Source organism: Peromyscus eremicus, chromosome 5, assembly GCF_949786415.1.
Source record: "Peromyscus eremicus chromosome 5, PerEre_H2_v1, whole genome shotgun sequence".
NCBI lineage: Eukaryota > Metazoa > Chordata > Mammalia > Rodentia > Cricetidae > Peromyscus > Peromyscus eremicus.
The window spans coordinates 129,185,320-129,205,726 of NC_081420.1; the positions used below are offsets into that span (position 1 = coordinate 129,185,320).

At 50.1% G+C, this 20,407-nt stretch overlaps 1 protein-coding gene across 1 annotated transcript; it reads right to left on the minus strand.

The window, feature by feature from the left end:
- Positions 1 to 8,027: 8,027 nt before the first annotated feature.
- Positions 8,028 to 19,121, minus strand: LOC131911165 (uncharacterized). Its single transcript, XM_059263098.1, has 3 exons — positions 19,116 to 19,121; positions 8,832 to 9,283; positions 8,028 to 8,781 (listed from the first exon to the last, which is right to left on the minus strand). The coding sequence occupies exons 1-3, from the start codon at positions 19,119 to 19,121 to the stop codon at positions 8,028 to 8,030; spliced, it is 1,212 nt and encodes a 403-aa protein (XP_059119081.1).
- Positions 19,122 to 20,407: the final 1,286 nt, after the last annotated feature.

The window sequence follows — 20,407 nt, forward strand, 5'->3', positions numbered from 1 at the left end:
TCACAAGCTGGCTGCGTCATTTTCGAAGTGATTCGGTGTCTTGTTGAGTCAGGATCTAGCTCCCCGGACTGTCTCCTGAAGAACCAAAGTGACTGACTGCAAGCCAGCTGGGCTCCACCACAAGGCAGAGGCAGTGGGCACAGAGGCGACAGCTGATGCTGGCTGTCGACTTGAATGAACTGTGACCACCAAGAAAATCAGCGAGGCACACCCCTGTGTGTCTGAGAGTGTTTCCAGGGAAGACTGGAGTGTGAGAAGGCTCGTTCAGTGAAGCCCCATCCTGAACATAAGCAGTACTGTCCCGCAGGCTGGAGGCACAGACCGAAGTAAAGGAAGAGGCTTGCTCTGATCTTGCTTGACCCTTCTTGAGCAAGCCATGGTTTCTGCTGCTGTCCCCACAGACGAACCTCAGGGTTCTTCAAACTTTGAACACAGGCCTGTACCCACAGCTCTCCAGGCCTTCAATGTTGGGCTGGGGCTTCTAGCACCTTGGAATGAGCAGCTACTCTCTAGCATGTCGGAGGTCATCATGGGGCTACCCAGTCCCTGTGTGGGCCAATCTAATACATCTCTTACAATTCGATACCCATTCTACAGGTTCTGTTCTGTTGGAGAGCCCTGATCTATACAGAAAGGTCTGGGAGTCCACCTCAGCAGTGCATGCTGGAGTCTTAGGAGGGCCGTCATCAGGCCCTGGGAAGGAGAAAAGGGCAGACACATTGTTGACAGTTTGCTTTTCCAGCATGTGTTGTGTGTCACCCTCTGCATGGTTCTCAGAAGTTGTCAATCTAGGCCCTGTCACTTTTTTTTTTTTTTTTTTTTTGAGACAGGGTTTCTCTGTGTAGCTTTGCGCCTTTCCTGGAACTCACTTGGTAGTCCAGGCTGGCCTCGAACTCACAGAGATCCGCCTGGCTCTGCCTCCCAAGTGCTGGGATTAAAGGCATGCGCTACCACCGCCCGGCGGCCCTGTCACTTTTAAGTGACAACTACCAATTCAAGCTGGATTCAGTGTACAAGTGGGTTTATCGGCTTGTGTAACTGAGCAGGCCACAGCACGGCTACCTTCTAGTACCAGGGGACTCAGGTCTCATGCCATCATAAACAGGGGTTGCTCCCCACACTGCCCTGCCTTGTGGATGCTTCACTCTCGGTGGGGTCCCTCCGCCAACCCTAGCTCTAGGATGACATCCTAACAGTTTGGCATCCCATCAGAAAGGGCATATGTACCTGATTTCCAGAAAGTTCTAGCATAGAGCCTGAGGAAGGTTCATGGAACCAACTGGGGTCATAGGCCCACCCCTGATCCAACAGTCAAGACCAAGGCAACAGGACATGCTGGGCCAGGCCCAAATCACACCTTCTCAGGTACTGAGTAGGGGGTGGGGAAAACACTTCTTTCTTAAGATCACAGGAAAAGGGTGCCACTACCAGTCTTGGAGGTCTGTGGGCTGAGGCCTCTGGCTCCAGCTGCTCTTACCTCAGCCTGTCTGGTGCTGGGCGTCTCTAGTCTGGCCATGGGTATAATTTTATAAATAAAGAACTGTTCTATAGACAATTCAAAAGAATTGGAAAAAAAACCCCAAATTCTCCTGGAACTGGTGATTCTAGCAAGGTTGTGAGATTCAAAGTTAATATACAAAAGTCAGTTATTTTCCTATATACCAGTAATAAAAAGGCTGAATTAGAAATGCAAAATACAATACTATTAATATAAACCCTCCCAAAATGAAATACTTCAGGACAAACCTAAGAAATTTGTACAAAACTTTTGATGAAAACTAAAGACAAAGAAGATTCAAATAAATGAGTAAGTATTCCATGTTCATGGACAGTGTCCCGGCTGGTTTTGTGAACTTGACACAAGCTAGAGCTATCTGGGAAGAGAACCTCAACTGAGAAAAGCCTCCATTAGGTTGGCCCTTGGGCAAACCTGTGGGCATTTTCTTGATTAATGACTGATGTGAGAGGGACTAGCTCACAGTGGGTGGGGCCACCGCTGGTCAGGGGGTCCTGGGTTCTCTAAGAAAGCAGGCTGAGCAAGCCATGAGGAGCAAGCCGGTAAGCAGCGCCCCTCCATGGCCTCTGCATCAGCTCCTGCCTTGAGTTCCTTCTCTAACTTCCCTCAGTGATGGAGTGTGACCCGAGAGTTGTAAGCTGGTCACGGTATTTTATCACAGCAACAGAAACCCTAAGTAAGGGAGCTGGAGAGATGGCTCTGTGGTTTAGAGCACTTGTTGCTCATGCAGAGGACCTGGGTTTGATTCCCAGCACCCACATGGCAGCTCACAAACGTCCTGGAACTCCAGTCCCTCCATGGTCACTTCATGCATTTAGTGCAGACATGCTTGCAGAAAAAAACATCCATACATATTAAATAAATACAATATTAAAATAAATAAAATGATACTCACATCATGTGAACAGAATAGGGAGCCCAGAAAAGTGCCACACAGTTAATGGGCCTTTGAAAAGGGGATAAGGTATAGCCTTTCCAATAGATAATTCTGAAAAAACTGGACATCCATATACAGAACAATGAATCTCCACACAGACCTCGCACTTGTCATATGAATTAATCGGTCTCACCTCTGAGTGTAAAATGCAAAACTACAAAACTCCCAGAAGAAAATACAGGAACAAAGTCAAGAGACCTAGAATTTGGTGATGGTCTTTTAAAATACAACACCAAAGGCATGATCCATAAAAGAAATAACTAATGAACTGGGTTTAAATAAAATTCAGTTCTTCTAGCTGGGTGTGATGGCGCATGCCTTTAATCCCAGCACTCAGGGGGCAGAGACAGGCAGATCTCTGAGTTCAAGGCCAGCCTGCCCTACAGAGCAAATTCCAGGACAGCCAGGGCTACACAGAGAAACGCAGTCTTGAAAAACCAAAAATAGGGTTGGAGAGATGGCTCAGTGGTTAAGAGCACTGGCTGCTCTTCCAGAGGTCCTGAGTTCAATTCCCAGCAACTACATGGTGGCTCACAACCATCTGTAATGAGATCTGGCACATAGGCAGAACACTGTATACATAATACACAATAAATAAATCTTAAAAAAAAATAATGAAATAAAACTGAGCCTTTCACCTTGGTGAAAAACAGTGTCAAGGCCGAGGATACGACTCAGTGGTGGAGCACTTGGCAGTAACTGCACAGTCCTGAGGAGGGAGGGATAGAAAGATGGAGAGGGGGAGGGAAATGCAAATTCAAACAAGGAGATACACATCGGGAGGCAGAGGCAAGCAGATCTCTGTGAGTTTGGGGCAAGCCTGGCCTACATGGTGAGTTCCAGGACAACCAGAGCTATGCAGAGAGAAAACTCTACACCCTAAGGTAGTCTACATGTCTGAGAATGAGCTGTCTCAAAAATAAGTAAAAAAAAAAAAAAACAAAACAAAAACCCAGTGAGATACTACCACACACTTACAACAAATGGCCCAACTCCAGAAGAGCAACACCACCAAATGCTGGCTGAGAGGGAGGCACAGAAGTTGGTGGCTGGGGAGAATGTAAGAGGGGACATCCCTGAAGACAACAGTGCCAGAGTTTCTTCCACAGGACCCAGCACTCGCCCGCCTTGGTTTGTACCTCATGAGGTAAATCTGCATTCATACAGAACTCCACACATAGGCTCTTAAAGCACCTCTACCCCTAACTGCCCAAAGTGGGAAGCAAAAGAGATGGTCTTCCGCCGGTGAGTGGTTCACCTGAGGTCTACCTAGAAGATGGCACACTATTCAGTGCTAAGAAATGAGCTAAGTCGTGAAGAGGTGTGGAGGAGCCTTAAGCATTGATAAGAAAAAGAAGCCAGCCTGGCCAGGCAGTGGTGGCGCACGCCTTTAATCCCAGCACTCGGGAGGCAGAGCCAGGCGGATCTCTGTGAGTTCGAGGTCAGCCTGGTCTACAGAGCGAGATCCAGGACAGGCACCAAAACTACACTGAGAAAGCCTGTCTCGGAAAAAAAAAAAAAAAAAAAAAAAAAAATTAAGAAGCCAGCCTGAAAAGCTACACACAGAACTGCTGCTCCACAGCATGGCAGTCTGAAAAACTCTAGAGACTAGTGGATCAGTGGTTCAGCGATTGGGGAGGGGCGAACAGAAGAGCCCAGGTTCTGGGAGCAGTGCAACCCTTCTGTATGTCATCATGACAGTGGGGTTTCTCCAAACACACCACCACGTAAGCCCTAATGTAAACTACAGACTGGGTGGCAGCAATGTGTCACGTGGGTCCACACGAGGAGGGGTGCATGTCTGAGAGCTGGCCGCCACATACTTCCTGCTTGGTCTGGTGTAGGATAGTCTGTCTAAAAGTAGAAGCACTGATGGATCTGCTCACACACGGCGGGCTAACCACTCACCCCAAACTCAAAGGTTTAAGACAACAACGTGATTTGTCATCTGTCTCAGTCTGCAGCTTGATGGAGCTCAGCTTAGTAGTTCTCCCTCAGGGTCTCATACCAAGTCGCAGTCTGACGGACGGCTCCTGGAGGTGGAGTCATCTCAAAGGTTCCTCTTACAGAGGTGCGATGCCACAGCTGCCAGGACCTCAGCGGGGGCTGTCAGCCCACACAGCATCCCCATATAGCCTGGCTTCCCTGAAGCACAGTGCCTGGGTTCTCAGGATGGGGATCCCCAGGGAGCAAGCTAGGGGAGGGAAGCCAGTACAAGCCTATGCTCTATCCCTGAATGCTGCGGGCCGCAGGAATATATCATAAGAACTCAGCTGGTTATGGCAAAGTTACTACCTGGAGGGATCAAGGGATTCCTCCAGAGGAAGCCAAATTCCAAGGAGCTTTTGGTGTTACTTGGCTTGTTATATATCAGCTGTCTTCTGTTATGAAAATCATGTATGCCTTCATAGTTTTCCCAATTGACTTTTCCCTAAGAAGGGCTAACAGTGTGGACCGATCACTCTCTAGACATACACATTCCAGGTACTTGGAGAACAGCCTCAGGAAAGGTTTTCTCTGGAATCAGATATCTCCCTAGGCCACTTTCAAGGACTAGGAGTAATAACAGTACACATGAAAGTCTCCTTATTTAAGGTAAATTTCACAAGAAGACACCACCTAGGTCAGGTGGTCGTTAAGTAATAGCTTTACACAATTTAGCTCGGACCCTCCTTTCTTACACCCTTACTAACTTTATAGACTGCTAACTCCTTACCTAACCACTTCTAGGCATCTTTAGATAACCCGTGCGCTAACAGCTATGCACAGCCAGAACCCCAGTTCAAGCCTCCCTGTAATTATCATCATTGGCAGCATCCGGCCAGGTCCATCCCCAGTTGGAGGAAAGTACCTTATCAGAGACACCTCTGTACTCTCTAAGAACAGACTTAAGCATCCAGGCTACCTGTTGGAGAAGGCCTGGCGGATGTGCCAATTAAGCTTAACTTCCTCCTTTCCCAGATCTTACCTCTAGTTCCAGATCTCCCTTTAACTATCACCAGAGGCATCTAGCTGTACACTAGTGACTGAGTACACCTTCCCCCACCCTGCAGAAAAAAACGGCAGATAGCATGGACTGATAGGAGCCACAGGAAAAAAGAAGGCAGTTTTATTTTCTCCCATTGACCTAGCAACTTAGATTTTTAACATTTTCTACCAATCACGTTTAAGATTATAGTTGTGCACATAAGATACCTCTTTGTAGATATTACCCAAATTTAGCCTTTAGTTAATTCATTAGTCACTTCCCCTTTGGGTTGCAAATGGTAATTAACAATTACTGCCCCTGTTTGTGATTATCACCCCTCCATTTGACCCTGAAAGCGGACAATCACTGCCTGAGGAAATTCAGGCTGGGTGACCTGGGTGGAGGGGAGGATTGTGATTGTTTGGGTATATAACTGTAAAGCGAGAGACGGATATTGGGTTTTAAAGCGAATGGACCAAAGAGCTTTGCGTGCGTAGATGGATTTGCCAACCTTAAGAATAGATTCTCAGGGGTTGGGGATTTAGCTCAGTGGTAGAGCACTTGCCTAGCAAGTGCAAGGCCCTGGGTTCGGTCCTCAGCTCCAGAAAAAATTAAAAAAAAAAAAAAATTAAAAAAAATAAAAGAATAGATTCTCAGCTGGTTGACAGATTCTTCCCCAGACCCTAGAAAAGAGACTATTAGGAGCTGGACCCCAGTAGTCTCCGAGACCTGAATGCCCCGCAGGGAGGTCACGTGGAGTTTGGGGAGTCAGCTGTTGGTAGAGTTCTTGTCTGGTAGGTAGGAGACCCTGGGTTTGATCCCCAGCAATGATGAACCAGGTGTGGTGGTGCATGTCTATAATTCCAGCACTTAGGGGGTGGAGGCAAGAGATCCCAAGTTTCAGCTTTATAGTGAGTTCTAGGCCACCCTGGGTTACAAGACTCTGTCTCAAAAAAGACAGGGGAAAGCCGGGCAGTGGTGGCACACACCTTTAATCCCAGCACTTGGGAGGCAGAGGCAGGCGGATCTCAATGAGTTTAGAGTCCAACCTGGTCTACAAGGCAAGTTCCAGGACAGCCAGGAATAGTACACAGTGAAACCCTGTCTCAAAAAACAAACAAAACAAAAACAAAAAACAAACAAACAAAAAAACGAGAGAGAAAGAGAGAGAGACAGAGAGACAGAGAGAGACAGAGAGAGAGAGGGAGGAGACAGTCTTGACTCACCATTAGAAAATGAAACCTGGGGTTGGGGATTTAGCTCAGCGGTAGAGCGCTTGCCTAGCAAGTGCAAGGCCCTGGGTTCGGTCCTTAGCTCCAGAAAAAAAAAGAAAAGAAAAGAAAAGGAAATGAAACCTGGGAGCTGGAGAGATGGCTCAGGGGTTAAGAGCACTGACTGCTCTTCCAGAGGACCGGGGGTTCAATTCCCAGCACTCACATGGCTGCTCACAACTGTCTGTGAGTCCAAATTCCAGAGGATCGGACACCCTCACACATATATGAAGGCAAAACAGCAATGCATATAAAATAAAAATAATTAAAAAAGAAAAGAAACTTGTATGCTGACCAACCCTATGGCATGGCAGAGCCGGCTGCCATGAGTAATACCTTTGTTTCCTGACCTCCTCCTGTGACCTGTGTGCCCATCCTGACTACAGCTTCCATGCCCAGATCTAGGACAACCTCCCTCCCATCTGCCGGCCTCTTTGCTCTCCATCTGTCCTAACTCCTGGGGCTACTTCTTAGCTCTTTCCTTGGGGGCCCCACATCCCCAACACCCTATCTAGACGTCCACCAAACACTCATTTCCACCCAGAACCAGGTAAGGGCAGCACCCCAGTCAGCCTGAGAGGCGGTAGGACCATTGGTTAGTACTCTCTCTGTCTCTGCTCACACAGGGGAAACCCTGTTCCTCCACCATCGGCTGCCTGTCCACCTGGTGTCCAAGCTACCTTTCAAAGGCTCCTTTGCCAAAGGCTGCTCACGAGCCAGGCCTAGGGTACATGGAAGATGTGGGCTTCTGGGAAGCACGGGCTTGTCTCGGTTCCTCCGTCATAAGACACACTGGGGAAGAGCTGTAGAATGAAGGTCCTCTGGACTGAATGAATGAATGAATGAACAAGGTCCTCTGGACTGAATGAATGAATGAATGAATGAATGAACAAGGTCCTCTGGACTGACTGAATGAATGAACAAGGTCCTCTGGACTGACTGAATGAACAAGGTCCTCTGGACTGACTGAATGAACAAGGTCCTCTGGACTGACTGAATGAATGAACAAGGTCCTCTGGACTGACTGAATGAACAAGGTCCTCTGGACTGACTGAATGAATGAACAAGGTCCTCTGGACTGACTGAATGAATGAACAAGGTCCTCTGGACTGAATGAATGAATGAACAAGGTCCTCTGGACTGACTGAATGAATGAACAAGGTCCTCTGATTGAGCCTTGGTTCGTCAATGGCACTACAAATCTACCCACCACAACCGCACCTCCCACCATCTGCTCCTAGTGGGGCCAAGACCTGCTGGCAGCTTCCTTCAAGGCTTAAAACTGCGCACTTGGCCTCCCTCCTCTCGGCCTCCCTCCTCTCGGCCGCCCTCCTCTCAGCCTCCCTCCTCTCGGCCCCCCTCCTCTCGGCCGCCCTCCTCTCGGCCTCCCTCCTCTCGGCCTCCCTCCTCTCGGCCTCCCTCCTCTCTGCCCCCCTCCTCTCGGCCCCCCTCCTCTCGGCCCCCCTCCTCTCGGCCCCCCTCCTCTCGGCCTCCCTCCTCTCGGCCCCCCTCCTCTCCGCTGCCCTCCTCTCCGCTGCCCTCCTCTCGGCCCCCCTCCTCTCGGCCTCCCTCCTCTCGGCCTCCCTCCTCTCGGCCTCCCTCCTCTCCGCTGCCCTCCTCTCGGCCTCCCTCCTCTCGGCCCCCCTCCTCTCTGCCCCCCTCCTCTCGGCCCCCCTCCTCTCTGCCCCCCTCCTCTCGGCCCCCCTCCTCTCGGCCTCCCTCCTCTCGGCCTCCCTCCTCTCGGCCTCCCTCCTCTCGGCCTCCCTCCTCTCGGCCCCCCTCCTCTCCGCTGCCCTCCTCTCGGCCTCCCTCCTCTCGGCCCCCCTCCTCTCTGCCCCCCTCCTCTCGGCCCCCCTCCTCTCGGCCCCCCTCCTCTCGGCCCCCCTCCTCTCCGCTGCCCTCCTCTCGGCCTCCCTCCTCTCGGCCCCCCTCCTCTCTGCCCCCCTCTTCTCGGCCCCCCTCCTCTCGGCCCCCCTCCTCTCGGCCCCCCTCCTCTCCGCTGCCCTCCTCTCGGCCTCCCTCCTCTCCGCTGCCCTCCTCTCGGCCTCCCTCCTCTCCGCTGCCCTCCTCTCGGCCCCCCTCCTCTCCGCTGCCCCTCCTCTCGGCCGCCCTCCTCTCGGCCCCCCTCCTCTCCGCTGCCCCTCCTCTCCGCTGCCCTCTTCTCGGCCCCCCTCCTCTCGGCCCCCCTCCTCTCGGCCGCCCTCCTCTCGGCCCCCCTCCTCTCGGCCCCCCTCCTCTCGGCCTCCCTCCTCTCGGCCCCCCTCCTCTCGGCCCCCCTCCTCTCGGCCCCCCTCCTCTCGGCCCCCCTCCTCTCGGCCCCCCTCCTCTCGGCCGCCCTCCTCTCGGCCCCCCTCCTCTCGGCCGCCCTCCTCTCGGCCTCCCTCCTCTCGGCCGCCCTGCTCTCGGCCCCCCTCCTCTCGGCCGCCCTCCTCTCGGCCCCCCTCCTCTCGGCCTCCCTCCTCTCGGCCGCCCTGCTCTCGGCCCCCCTCCTCTCGGCCGCCCTCCTCTCGGCCCCCCTCCTCTCGGCCGCCCTCCTCTCGGCCGCCCCTCCTCTCGGCCGCCCTCCTCTCTGCCGCCCTCCTCCTCACTGGCTACTACACAGAAAAGCCACATACTGTAGAAGTGGAAGTCACTTTACAGCTCAGATTTGTAAAACTAATGCTTGTTTCTTAGGTACATATATAATTAGAGTACTTTAAAATGTAAAAGAAAACAATTACAGAAGAAATTTACCCATATTGCCATAATTAGAATGAACATTTTGGAATACTTTCAGCATTTTTTGAAGCATAAATATACTTCACATGGCTGAAATCATATAGCTTATGTATTTGTAACCTATTTTCAACAGTCTAGCATAAATCCTATCATTACATTTTCTCCATAAACTTAATTCTAATGCATGTTTTATATTTTTTGGTTGTGAGCCTAGCCTTTAATGGCTGAGCCATCTCTCCAGCTCCTAATGTATGTTTTAATACTGCCTAATATTCCACATTAGGAGTAAGCCACAATTTGAAGCTGTTGTTTGCTGTTTCACGTTTTTCTACAACACAGTGAGGAGCTCTGTGCTCCAGCATCTTGTCCGTCTATACCTTTCTCGGAGCAGGAACACCCCTGCTAGAGTAACCTACAGGCGCAAACACTCCTGCTTTAGTTGGGGGTATATGGGAAGGACCATCATTCCCCGGTCCCCGAACAGGACATAAGACTGTAGCCTGACCAGTTAGCTTACTCTGTCCTCTGTGATTGGGTGAAGAGTGACCTTGGGGCCCAATCGGAACCAGCACCTCTCTTCTAGGCCAAGTGTGTAACACCGGACAAATGTTCTACCACTGAACTCCACTCTGACATCTTTTGGGATTTTCTAAGACAGGGTCTCTCTAAGTTACTCAGGCTGCCCTCAAACTTACAAATCTCTTGCCTCAGCTGCACTATCGGCACGAGGCACCAGGCTGAGTTCAATGCGAACCTTCTGAGAAGCTAAGCTTCTCTTCCTGGCCCCTGAGCTCCCTAGATCTGGAGGGAAGCTGAGAGCGTCTGGGTAGCATACAGCAAGAAGAAAGCAGACAATCGCCCAAGCCCTCTGTGCCCAAGGCCAGGAGCTCCTCAGCCATTTTCGTCACATGAACTGACAGATTCCCACGCTTTCTTCAGTCAGGTTTCATTGGTTCCTGACCCTTCAGGCCCGTAACAAACTTGCCTGACACATGTACCCACAGTTCAAGCCCTCCGTCTCTTTGTGAGACTGCCCAACAGTAGAGCCCACAGACACAGCGGAATGTTTTGAACTTGGCTCTGGCAGGCCTGCCGTCAACCCTCCCTCAGAAGGAGGCGGAGCCTGTGCAGCCAAGAGAGGAAAGTGGGGAGCAATGTGGCCACCAGCCAGTGACAGCTCCCAGGAGCCACTTACCAAGTCACTGTCAAGAGCCACCAATTAAGATCCCCAAACACAGGCTCCTCCCCCAACAACTCTTACTTGATATTTGGGAGTGACTCAGAACCCCTTCCTCCCCAGAATCAAGAAGTCATTTTCACACTTATTTATTGTATGCGTGCAGGTCAGGTGACATTTCCAGGATTCTGTTCTCTTCTTCCACCATGTGGGTCCCACAGATCTGCTTGGTGACAAGCACCTCCTGAGCCATCTAGACCTCCTCAAAACAAATTCTTTAAGGAACTGATAACTGAAAGCATGCTGACTCGTGACTCAGACACATCAAAACTGCCACGTGCAGGGAGGGCAAAGCCCTGCTGCTCTTCTCCCTGCTTTGAAAGAGGTCTCTAGAGGTGGGGAGCCTGGTGCCCAGTCCCCTGATGGCCAGATGCCCTTCAGCAGGCATAAGTCAAATTGTGTTATGGTCCCGTGTCGTGTCTCCCCCCCCTCCCCCCCCCCCCCCCCCGCTTCGGACAGGCCACAGCCCACAAAATCCTTGGGCTGTATGTCCTGTGCCCAGGAGCAGGCCCGCCTCACTGGCACACAGGGAGGGAGGTGTACGGGACTCAATGGGAGGGACAGGTACAATTCTCACAGCCCCACCTCCTACCACCAGCACTTGCTGAGCTACGGTCCATCCCCTCCCTTTCTCCTCCAGGCCTAGTGACAAGGACAACTTTGTGCTGATCTTAGTCTCTGAGGGTCCCACCTCCTTTCTGGACTCTCATGTCTTTATAATTAGGGCTGGGGATATAGCTCAGTGTTAGAGTGCTGGCCTAGCACACTGAGGGTCCTAGGTTCAATATCTAGTGCCCCCAACCCCCCAAAACATACTTTTACAATTAGTCTCTTTATTAGACTCTTTGGTCAAAGCTTTAGAAGGTGACATGTGTCTCCCAACATCATTGCCTTTTTTTTTTCAGGGAGAAGAATTTGGGGAGACTGGGTCTCACTAAGCAGCCCTGGCAGGCCTAGAACTTGCTATGTGAAACAGACTAGCCTTAAACTCACAGAGATCCACCAGCTTCTAAGATTAAAGGCATGGCCACCACACCTGGCACACCACAGGACTCTAGCATGCCCTGAGTCTGGAGATGTTCCATATCCTTCCTCACTGTTTGAGAGACAAAGCAGGACCTGCCCAGGCCACACAGAATGGTTTCCTGATAGCAAAGCAACCCATACTCTGGGCCAGAGTCCCCTGCTAACTGTATGAAGGCCAAAAAGTGGGGTTTGCTGCTATATAGACCAAACAAGGCAGAGTTCTCTGTAATTTGGGTGACCTTGTTCAAGGGACCTCCCTCTCTGAGATTATCCCATGAGTCAACTCCAGAGAGTAGTCATGAGGATTCAATAAAACATGCTCATAAGTACCCCACAGTGCTTGTCTTCAACATGACATCACACCGGTCTTGTGCTGAGGCCTATCTGTACCAGGGCCGGCACAGGCCCCCTCTTGGTGATGGAATGGGACACTTCCACCAGAGGTGACACCTACTAGCCAGCCTCTTCCTCTTCCTTACTCTGGCTTCCTTCAACATCTTATGCTGTCTTCTCATCTCCAGAGAGGAGCCCGGGTTCTACAGAGACGAGGGACCCTGGCCGAGGTTCCCCAGAAACCTTTAAATAAGCCCAGAATCCCTGGTTTCTGGAGTCAGGACATGTACTTTAACGACTGCTCAAAGTGGACCAGTAAGCGGGCACAGTGGTCCAGACCTCTGATCCCAGAAACTCTGGAGAATGAGACCAGACCCTGCAACTTAGGAAGACTCATGGACGAGATTGGGGAGGGGGAAGAAGGGGGAGAGGGAGAGAGAGAGAGAGAGAGAGAGAGAGAGAGAGAGAGAGAGAGACACACACACACACACACACACACACACACACACACACACACACACACACGAGAGGGAGATGAGGGGGAGGGGAGGGGAGGGGGAGGAGGAGGAGGAGGGAGGGAGGGAGGGAGGAAGGAAGGAAGGAAGGAAGGAAGGAAGGAAGAAAGGAAAGAAGAGAGAAAGAGAACTCACTAAAAAACAAAACAAAAAAACAAAACAAAACAAACAAACAAAATAAATCCAAAGTTCAGGGAAGCAGCTGAGTGGGAGAAACCTTGCCTAGAGGTTCTAGGTTTAATGACCAGTGGGGGTTTGGGTGGATCAAGCCCCCCCTCTTTTTACAGGGGTGGGGGTGCTAGGGATTGGACCCAGGACCTTGGACATGATACACCTATTCCACCACCGCTCAGCCACATCCTCAGCCCAACGCTCATCTCTCCCCCCCCTTTTCTGTTTTTGGTTTTTCAAGACAGGGTTTCTCTGTGTAGCCCTGGCTGTCCTGGAACTCGCTCTGTAGACCAGGCTGGCCTCGAACTCAGAGATCCCCCTGCCTCTGCCTCCTGAGTGCTGGGATTAAAGGCATGTGCCACCATCGCCTGTCTCCAAGGCTCATCTTGAAATTAAAAGTGCTTTTACTAGCACATATTAACTATGCATAATGATGGGTTTCATTGTGACATTTCCATACATGTATTTTGATCATATTCATGGGCTAGCCCCTCTCCCTCCCACTGATCCGCTCCCCTCTCATCTAGCCCATCCCTCCCATCTCCACCCTTCCCCGATTTGTGTCTGTATCTACAGCACTGATTAATCTTTCCTTACTTTCTAGACTTTTGACTCAAGAGTTCTATTTCGGGGCTGGAGAGATGGCTCAGCGGTTGAAAGCACTGGCTGCTCTTCCAGAGGACCAGGGTTCAATTCCCGGCACCCACGTGACAGCTCACAACTGTCTGTAACTCCAGAATCCAACACCCTCACACACACATACATACAGGCAAAACACCAAAAAACTTTAAAAAGACAAGAGAGTTCTATTTCTCTGAATCCATCCTTAGGAAATTATAAGAGAGGCAAACAAAAATATATGATAAGGATGTAAACACAGGGTGATTACAGTAAGGCTTTGGAGTCACACTGAACGTTCACTCCAAGACTGGTTACATAGTGGTGTTTGCACAGGAAAAGTGACGGACAGTGACACACTGAAGTTCACACTCTTTCAATGAGCGAAAGAGGCGGCAAGTTGCATTTGAGAAACAAAGCCACGTGGGACCCAGCAAGGAGACAGGAGAGGCTCGAGCGCCCTCTCCAGGCACGCCTCTGCCGCTGTGCTATTTCTGCAAGGCCAGGTTTTCTGCCTGTCTATTACAGTAGAAGCTGTTCCTTCTCTAAGCGGCTGTCACCCCAGTCCTCAGCTATAAGACGGCAGACAGCAGAGTCCCCAAGGGGTCTTTGCCACTCACTAGAACTCTCAGGAGACCACTAGCACACAGGACTCCACCAGCAGGGAAACAAGAACCAAGCTCTCACTACATTGATTTCTTCCCTCAAAGCCCATCTTCCAAGAGTCCAAGGAAACCGTGAGAAGGCAGGGCCACTCTGCGCTGTCCAAGAGCACAGCATCTGTCTTTCCAGCCCAGTCAGAAAGACAGCCCCTCCAGCCCAGCGGTGCAGACAAGCACTAAAGGTTGATCAAATAACGATGCACAATTCAAACATTTGCTTTCCAGACGCCTTCAGAAAGTTTATCATACACAAACAAGCACAGGAGAGCCAAGAAGGGCTGAAGTTCAAGCCAATTCGTTTGCCCAGCGGCCCCAGAGAACAGGAGCATCACACTAAGCTGCCCACAGAGGCCTGGGGTGGGAGCGGGGCGGCTCCCTTTGGCAGTGGAGGGGAGTGTTTGGTGGCTGTAGAGTGGACTGGCTGTGAAAAACACCGTGGGTAAGTGTATCCAGTCATCCAAAGGTCAGGATCCCAAGTGGGCCCGAGAACAGCATGCACGGGTTAGTGAAACCAGGGAAGGCCAGCGTGTACATCAGTGGTTCTCAACCTCCCTAGCCGCGACCCTTTAATACGGCTCATGTTGTGCCGACCCCCAACCATAACATTATTTTGCTGGTACTTCATAACTGTAATTTTGCTACTTAGTTCTTAAGATCATCAGAGATATGTATTACCCAATGGCCACAACCCACAGGATGAGAACCGCTGGTGTACAGCGTCCATGGGCGGCTCCTGGCACATCCTGACCCAACACAGCAGTTCAGGAAAAGTGCAAGAGTTTGCCATCAGTAAGCTTCTTGAGATTGGAAAGATAGTCTGGATTGCAGTTTCTGTTTTCTTTTGTTTGTTTTTTGTTTTTGAGACAGGGTTTCTCTGTGTAGCCCTGGCTGTCCTTGAACTCAGAGATCTGCCTGCCTCTGCTTCCCGAGTGCTGAGATTAAAGGTGTGCGCCACCATGCCTGGTATTCAGTTTTTAAGTAGCTGCCCACAGAGGAAGAAATCAGTCTTACACCGGACAGTCTTTGGCAGAGAAAGTCAGGCAAAGGCAACTGGGCTGGACAGTCACCCCTCCGAGATCTCCCTGCCCTAGGATGCAGGGCCAGGGCCCCATCCACACGCCCTGGCCCTAGACAAACGGTGACAAGTGCGCACCAGCAACCTGCTGGGTCTGGGCACTCTGTCAGGTGCTGGACACACAAAGGGACGAAGCACAGTCCTGCCACTTGGGCCCATGATCTGCTGAGAGGACAGACAGACAGTCTTGATGGCACTGGAATAAACGCAGGAACTCGGGAGCTCTCAGACCTTGGAGTATGAGGCTGAAAACGAATACACCAGAGGTACAGGAAGCGGGAGGGCCACCATCTGGGAGTCACATGGACAAAAGGGATCTGAGGCTAGAGAGGTCAACACAATCCTAGCAGGGGCTCGGGAGGACCTGCTCAGAGCTGCCCCCACACCACTCCTTCTCAAAGCTGTGCCCAGACACGTGCACATGTGCACACGTGCACAGAGCAAATAAGGAGAACACGAGGTCAACAGCTAAAACTAACAGTTCCACTGGCTGTGGTGCCACAGGCCTGCACCACAGCACTCCAGAATAGAGGCAGTTAAGAGCGGCCATCAGCCCAGGGCACTCAATTGCTTCCCTCACGGCCGTGTGCGACCGGGTGTCCATCACCTCGGGGAAGGCAAGGCCGCACCAGCAGAGAGCAGAGCAGCATGCTGGCACGCAGCTGGCCTTTTCTCTTTAATTCAGACCAGGATCCCAGCCCAGGGGATGGTGCAGTCCATGTTCACGTTGGGTTTTCTCTCCTCAGTTAAACCTTTCTGGAAACACCCTGAATAGCACACCCAGAGGTGTGTTTCCATGGTGATTCAAAATCCAATCAAGTTGACAATGAAAATCAACTACCACTATACAGAAAGACCCTGTCTTTAAAATTAGACAACGAAGAGCCAGTGAGATGGCTCAGCAGGCAGAAGAGCCACCGCCCAGGCCACAATCTGAACTCAAAACCGGAACTCACAAGGTGGGAGGAGGAGACTGATGCCCGAAAGCCGTCCTTGAAATAAAAACTGCTTAAAAGAAGAACAAAGGGGCTGGAGAGATGGCTCAGTGGTTAAGAGCACTGACTGCTCTTCTAGAGGACCAGGGTTCAATTCCCAGCACTCACGTGGCAGCTCACAACTGTCTGTAACTCCAGTTCCAGGGGATGTGACACCCTCACACAGACATACATGCAGGCAAAACACCAACGCACATGAAATTAAAAAGAGAGAGAAAGAACAAAAAGACAAAGAAATCCTACCAGTTTACTATGTTCTGGGCATCAAAACAAAGCAAAGGGGGCATTGTAGTTACAACAGGTCAGTTACCAGAAAGATGGTACAGGTTGTTAAAGGCAGTTTAGCCAAAGCTAGGTGGTGGAATACACCTTAAATCCCAGCACTCGGGAGGCAGAGGAGGTGGATCTCTCAGGTAGAGGCCAGCCTGGTCTACAGAGAGAGTTTCAGGTCAGCCAGGGCAACACCAAGAAATTCTGTCTCAAAAACAAAAAAACCCCACAAAGACAGTTTAGCCTTTCCTGCTGCCTCTGCTACACACCCCAGTGGCAATGCTCTGCCTTACAAGGGGCCCAGAGACAGAGCCAAGTGACCATGGGACTGAGCCCTCTGAACCCTCCTTGTGCCCAAGTCCACAACCTTAATTTGTTTCTATCAACTTATTTCTGGTCTCAGCAATAAGAAAAGCAATCAAGGCCCGGCAGTGGTGGTGCACGCCTTGGATCCCCGCACTTGGGAGGCAGAGGCAGGTGCATCTCTGAGTTTGAACTGAGCACACACCCCACCCTGATTTGTACCCCCAACTTGATAGACACTGGGTGTGGTGCTGTAACTGTAATCCCAGCATTCCAGAGGTGGTGGCAGAAGGGTGTAAGTTCAAAGCTATCCTTGGCCACCCTGGGCTACACGAAACCCTATCTAAAAAAGAAAATAAAAATAATAAACGGGCAGGCATGACTCAGCAGGAAAAAGCACTTGCCACCAAGCCTAAGGACTCAGATTGATACTTGGAACCCACACGGCAGCAGGAAAGAATGACTTCTTTAAGTTGTCCTCCAACTCCACAGGTGCACCCATGCTGCCCACCCCTTGCCACACACAAATAGACAAATACAACTGTGGCTAGGTGTGGTGGCACCTTTGGGAGGCAGAGGCAGGCAGATCTCTATGAGTTTGAGTATAGCCTGGTCTACATCGTTAAGTTCCAGGACAGCCAGGGCTGTGTAGAGAAATCCTGTTTAAAAACCAAACAATGAAAAACACTTGTTTTTAAAGATGATCCAAACAGCACTCACCTTCAGGAGGACGGAGACGCGGCTGCTCTGGAGGGAGCCCAAATGCTCTAAGAGGGCCTCCGAGAGAACCCTGCCTGGCCGCTATGCCTTCCCTGAGGCCTCCTGGCTACCGAGGCAGTTATGAAGACACACTGTGCTTACTGAAGATGCCAAGGCCAACAGGCACCAGACCATAGGATGTGGAGCTCTATGGTGCTAATATGGCCAGTGAGCCCCCTCGTCAGGCCTCATGGAGAGAAGACATGTGTTCACCAGAGACCTGGGTGTGATGCTTTGGATGTAACCAATAAAACTGGAATCATCTACCCTGAGTCCAGCTGAAGGCTAACTCGAAATATATTTTTTTCCATTATTTAAAAAAAAGGAGCTGGGCAGTGGTGGCGCACACCACTTGGGAGGCAGAGGCAGGTCAATCAGTGAGTTCGAGGCCAGCCTGGTCTACAGCTTGAGTTCCAGGACAGCCAGGGCTACACAGAGAAGCCCTGTCTCAACCCCACCCCCACTGTCTCAAACAACCCCACCCTAAAAAAAGCCGAAAGGTAACAGGTGCTGGTGAGACCTGAAATTAGAACAGCCATTGAGAAACACAGTTTCTGGATGGGGCTGGAGAGAAGGCTCATTGGCTAAGAGCAAGAGCTGCTCTTACAGAGGACCTAGGTTCAGTTTCACTACTTGCTATTTACTGGGTGTGAGAAAACACGAGGTACAACGGAACCCATTATAAAGGTTTTCATTAGGGAAGAGAAAGAGTGGAGGTGGGTAGGCCTACCGAAAAGGTGGTGCTGGGGGGGGGGGCAGTGAGAGAGAGAGATGCCTGCTACCTCTGGGGAGAGGGAGAGATAGCAAGGAGTGGGTAGAGCCTGCTTTTATAGGTCACTTCGTGCATGTGTATATGGATTTACGTAGCTACGCCACACATGCACAAATTACATGATCACACTGCACACAGATTATGTGACCATGATGACCATGGATCACACAGGATGTAAAGTCCTGGAGTGACTAAGCATTTTGCCTGACTGCGGATAGTGCATGTGCAGTCATGTGACTCCAAAAGTGGCTAAGAATAACACCACCACCCATATGGAGGCCCACAGCAGTCTATAACTCTACTTCCAGGGGATCTGATGCCCTTTTCTGACTTCCTTAGGCACCAGGCAGAGGTGGTACATAGTTATTCACGCAGTAAAACATCCACACACATAAAATAAATAATGTAAAAGCTGGGCATGGTGGCACACACCTTTAATCCCAGCACTTAAGAGGCAGAGACAGGCAAGTTTGAGGCCAGCCTGGTCTATATAGCCGGTTCCAGCCAGGGCTATATTGCTCAATTAATTAATTACATTTAAAAATATAGACTGGGTTTTTTAAAACTTTAATAAGGAACTTACCTATGACCCAGCAATCCTGCTACTGGGTATCACTCAAAGGAATTGAGTGTCATGCCATGGAGACACCTGCAATTCTATTAACTGTAGAACTGCTCACAACAGACAAGATACGAATCAACCAAGAAAATAAACAACAAATGCTGGCCAGGAAGTGGACACCACTGGTAGAATGTAAACTAGTCTGGCCACTACGGAAATCAGTAAAACAGTTGCTCCAAAACTCAACAATAGGCTTATTATCTAACCACTTGTAGATATTTATCCAAAAAACCCTGTCTTAGTTTGGGTTTCTATTGCTGTGAAGAGACACCATGAGCATAGCAACTTTTATAAAGGAAAACATTTAATTGGGGCTGGCTTACAGTCTCAGAGGTTTGGTCTATTACCGTCATGGTGAGAAGCACGGCAGCATGCAGGCAGACATGGTGTTTTGGAAGGAGCTGAGAGTTCTACATTTTAAGCCACAGGCAACAGGAAGTAAACTGTCTATCCCACAAGATGTAGCTTGAGCATATGAGACCTCAAAGCCTACCCCAATGACACACTTATCCTAACAAAGCCACATGTACTCCAGCAAGGCCTAATAGTGTCATTCCCTAAAGGCAACTGAAGACATTTCTTATGGACTAGAGGGAAAAATTTATGTAAACCTTTTAAAATTTAAATCCATGTGCAAAATAGTGGTTGTTATCATTCCTAAACCTTTTTAAAAATTATTTTATTCCCAGGTGGTGGTGGCACACACCTTTAATCTCAGCTCTTGGGAAACAGAGCAGGTGGATCTCTAAGTTCAAGGCCAGCCTGGTCTGCAGAGTGAGTTCCAGGACTACCAGGACTACACAGAGAAACCCTGTCTTGAAAAAACAAAAACAAAAACAAAAAACAAAAAATACAACAACAAATTATTTTATTTATTGATATGTATGCTCACACATAAAATGGGCATGGAGGTCAGAGGACAATTTACAGGAATCAGTTTTTCTTCCATCATGTTGGTCCTGGGGACTGAACTCATGTTATCTGGCTAGGTGGTAAGCACCTTTACCCAGTGAACCATCTTGCCAGCCACCATTATTTCCAAACTTTCTAATACAATGCCAGAATGCTTCCTTCCTTGGATGCAAAAAGCAGTCTCGCTTACCAATTACAGGCCAAAGGTAAGCATGAATATCTGGTTAAGGTGGCAAAACCAACTTACATGCATAGGAACGCTCTTTTGCTTAGGCAGCTCTAGCTTAGAAATGATCTGAACTGTATGCTGTAAAGGCCTAATGTAAATGAAGGCATCTATGTTCCAAAGTGTCTGCAAACATTCAAGAGGCAGCAATACGCACAGGTAGTCATTACTAAGACATAGCAGAGAAGAGAAAGGTCTACAGTATGTCCAGATGCCGACATTGTAAGCGAGAGAACAAGGATGCTGTGCACCTGGAACCTGAGGTGGGCCAGCTGCTCCTCACTGTTCACCAAGTTCGCTTTTTATTGTTTGTGTATCAGCGACTTCTCTTGTTTCAGTGCTAGGTATTGTAGCTTGAGTTTTCCTGCCTGGCCCACAGTCAGGGCAAATCTGTCACCTGCCAGTCCCACAGCCGACCAAGTAAACACAGAGACTTACATTGGTTACAAACTGTATGGCCGTGGCAGGCTTCTTGCTAACTGTTCTTACAGCTTAAATTAA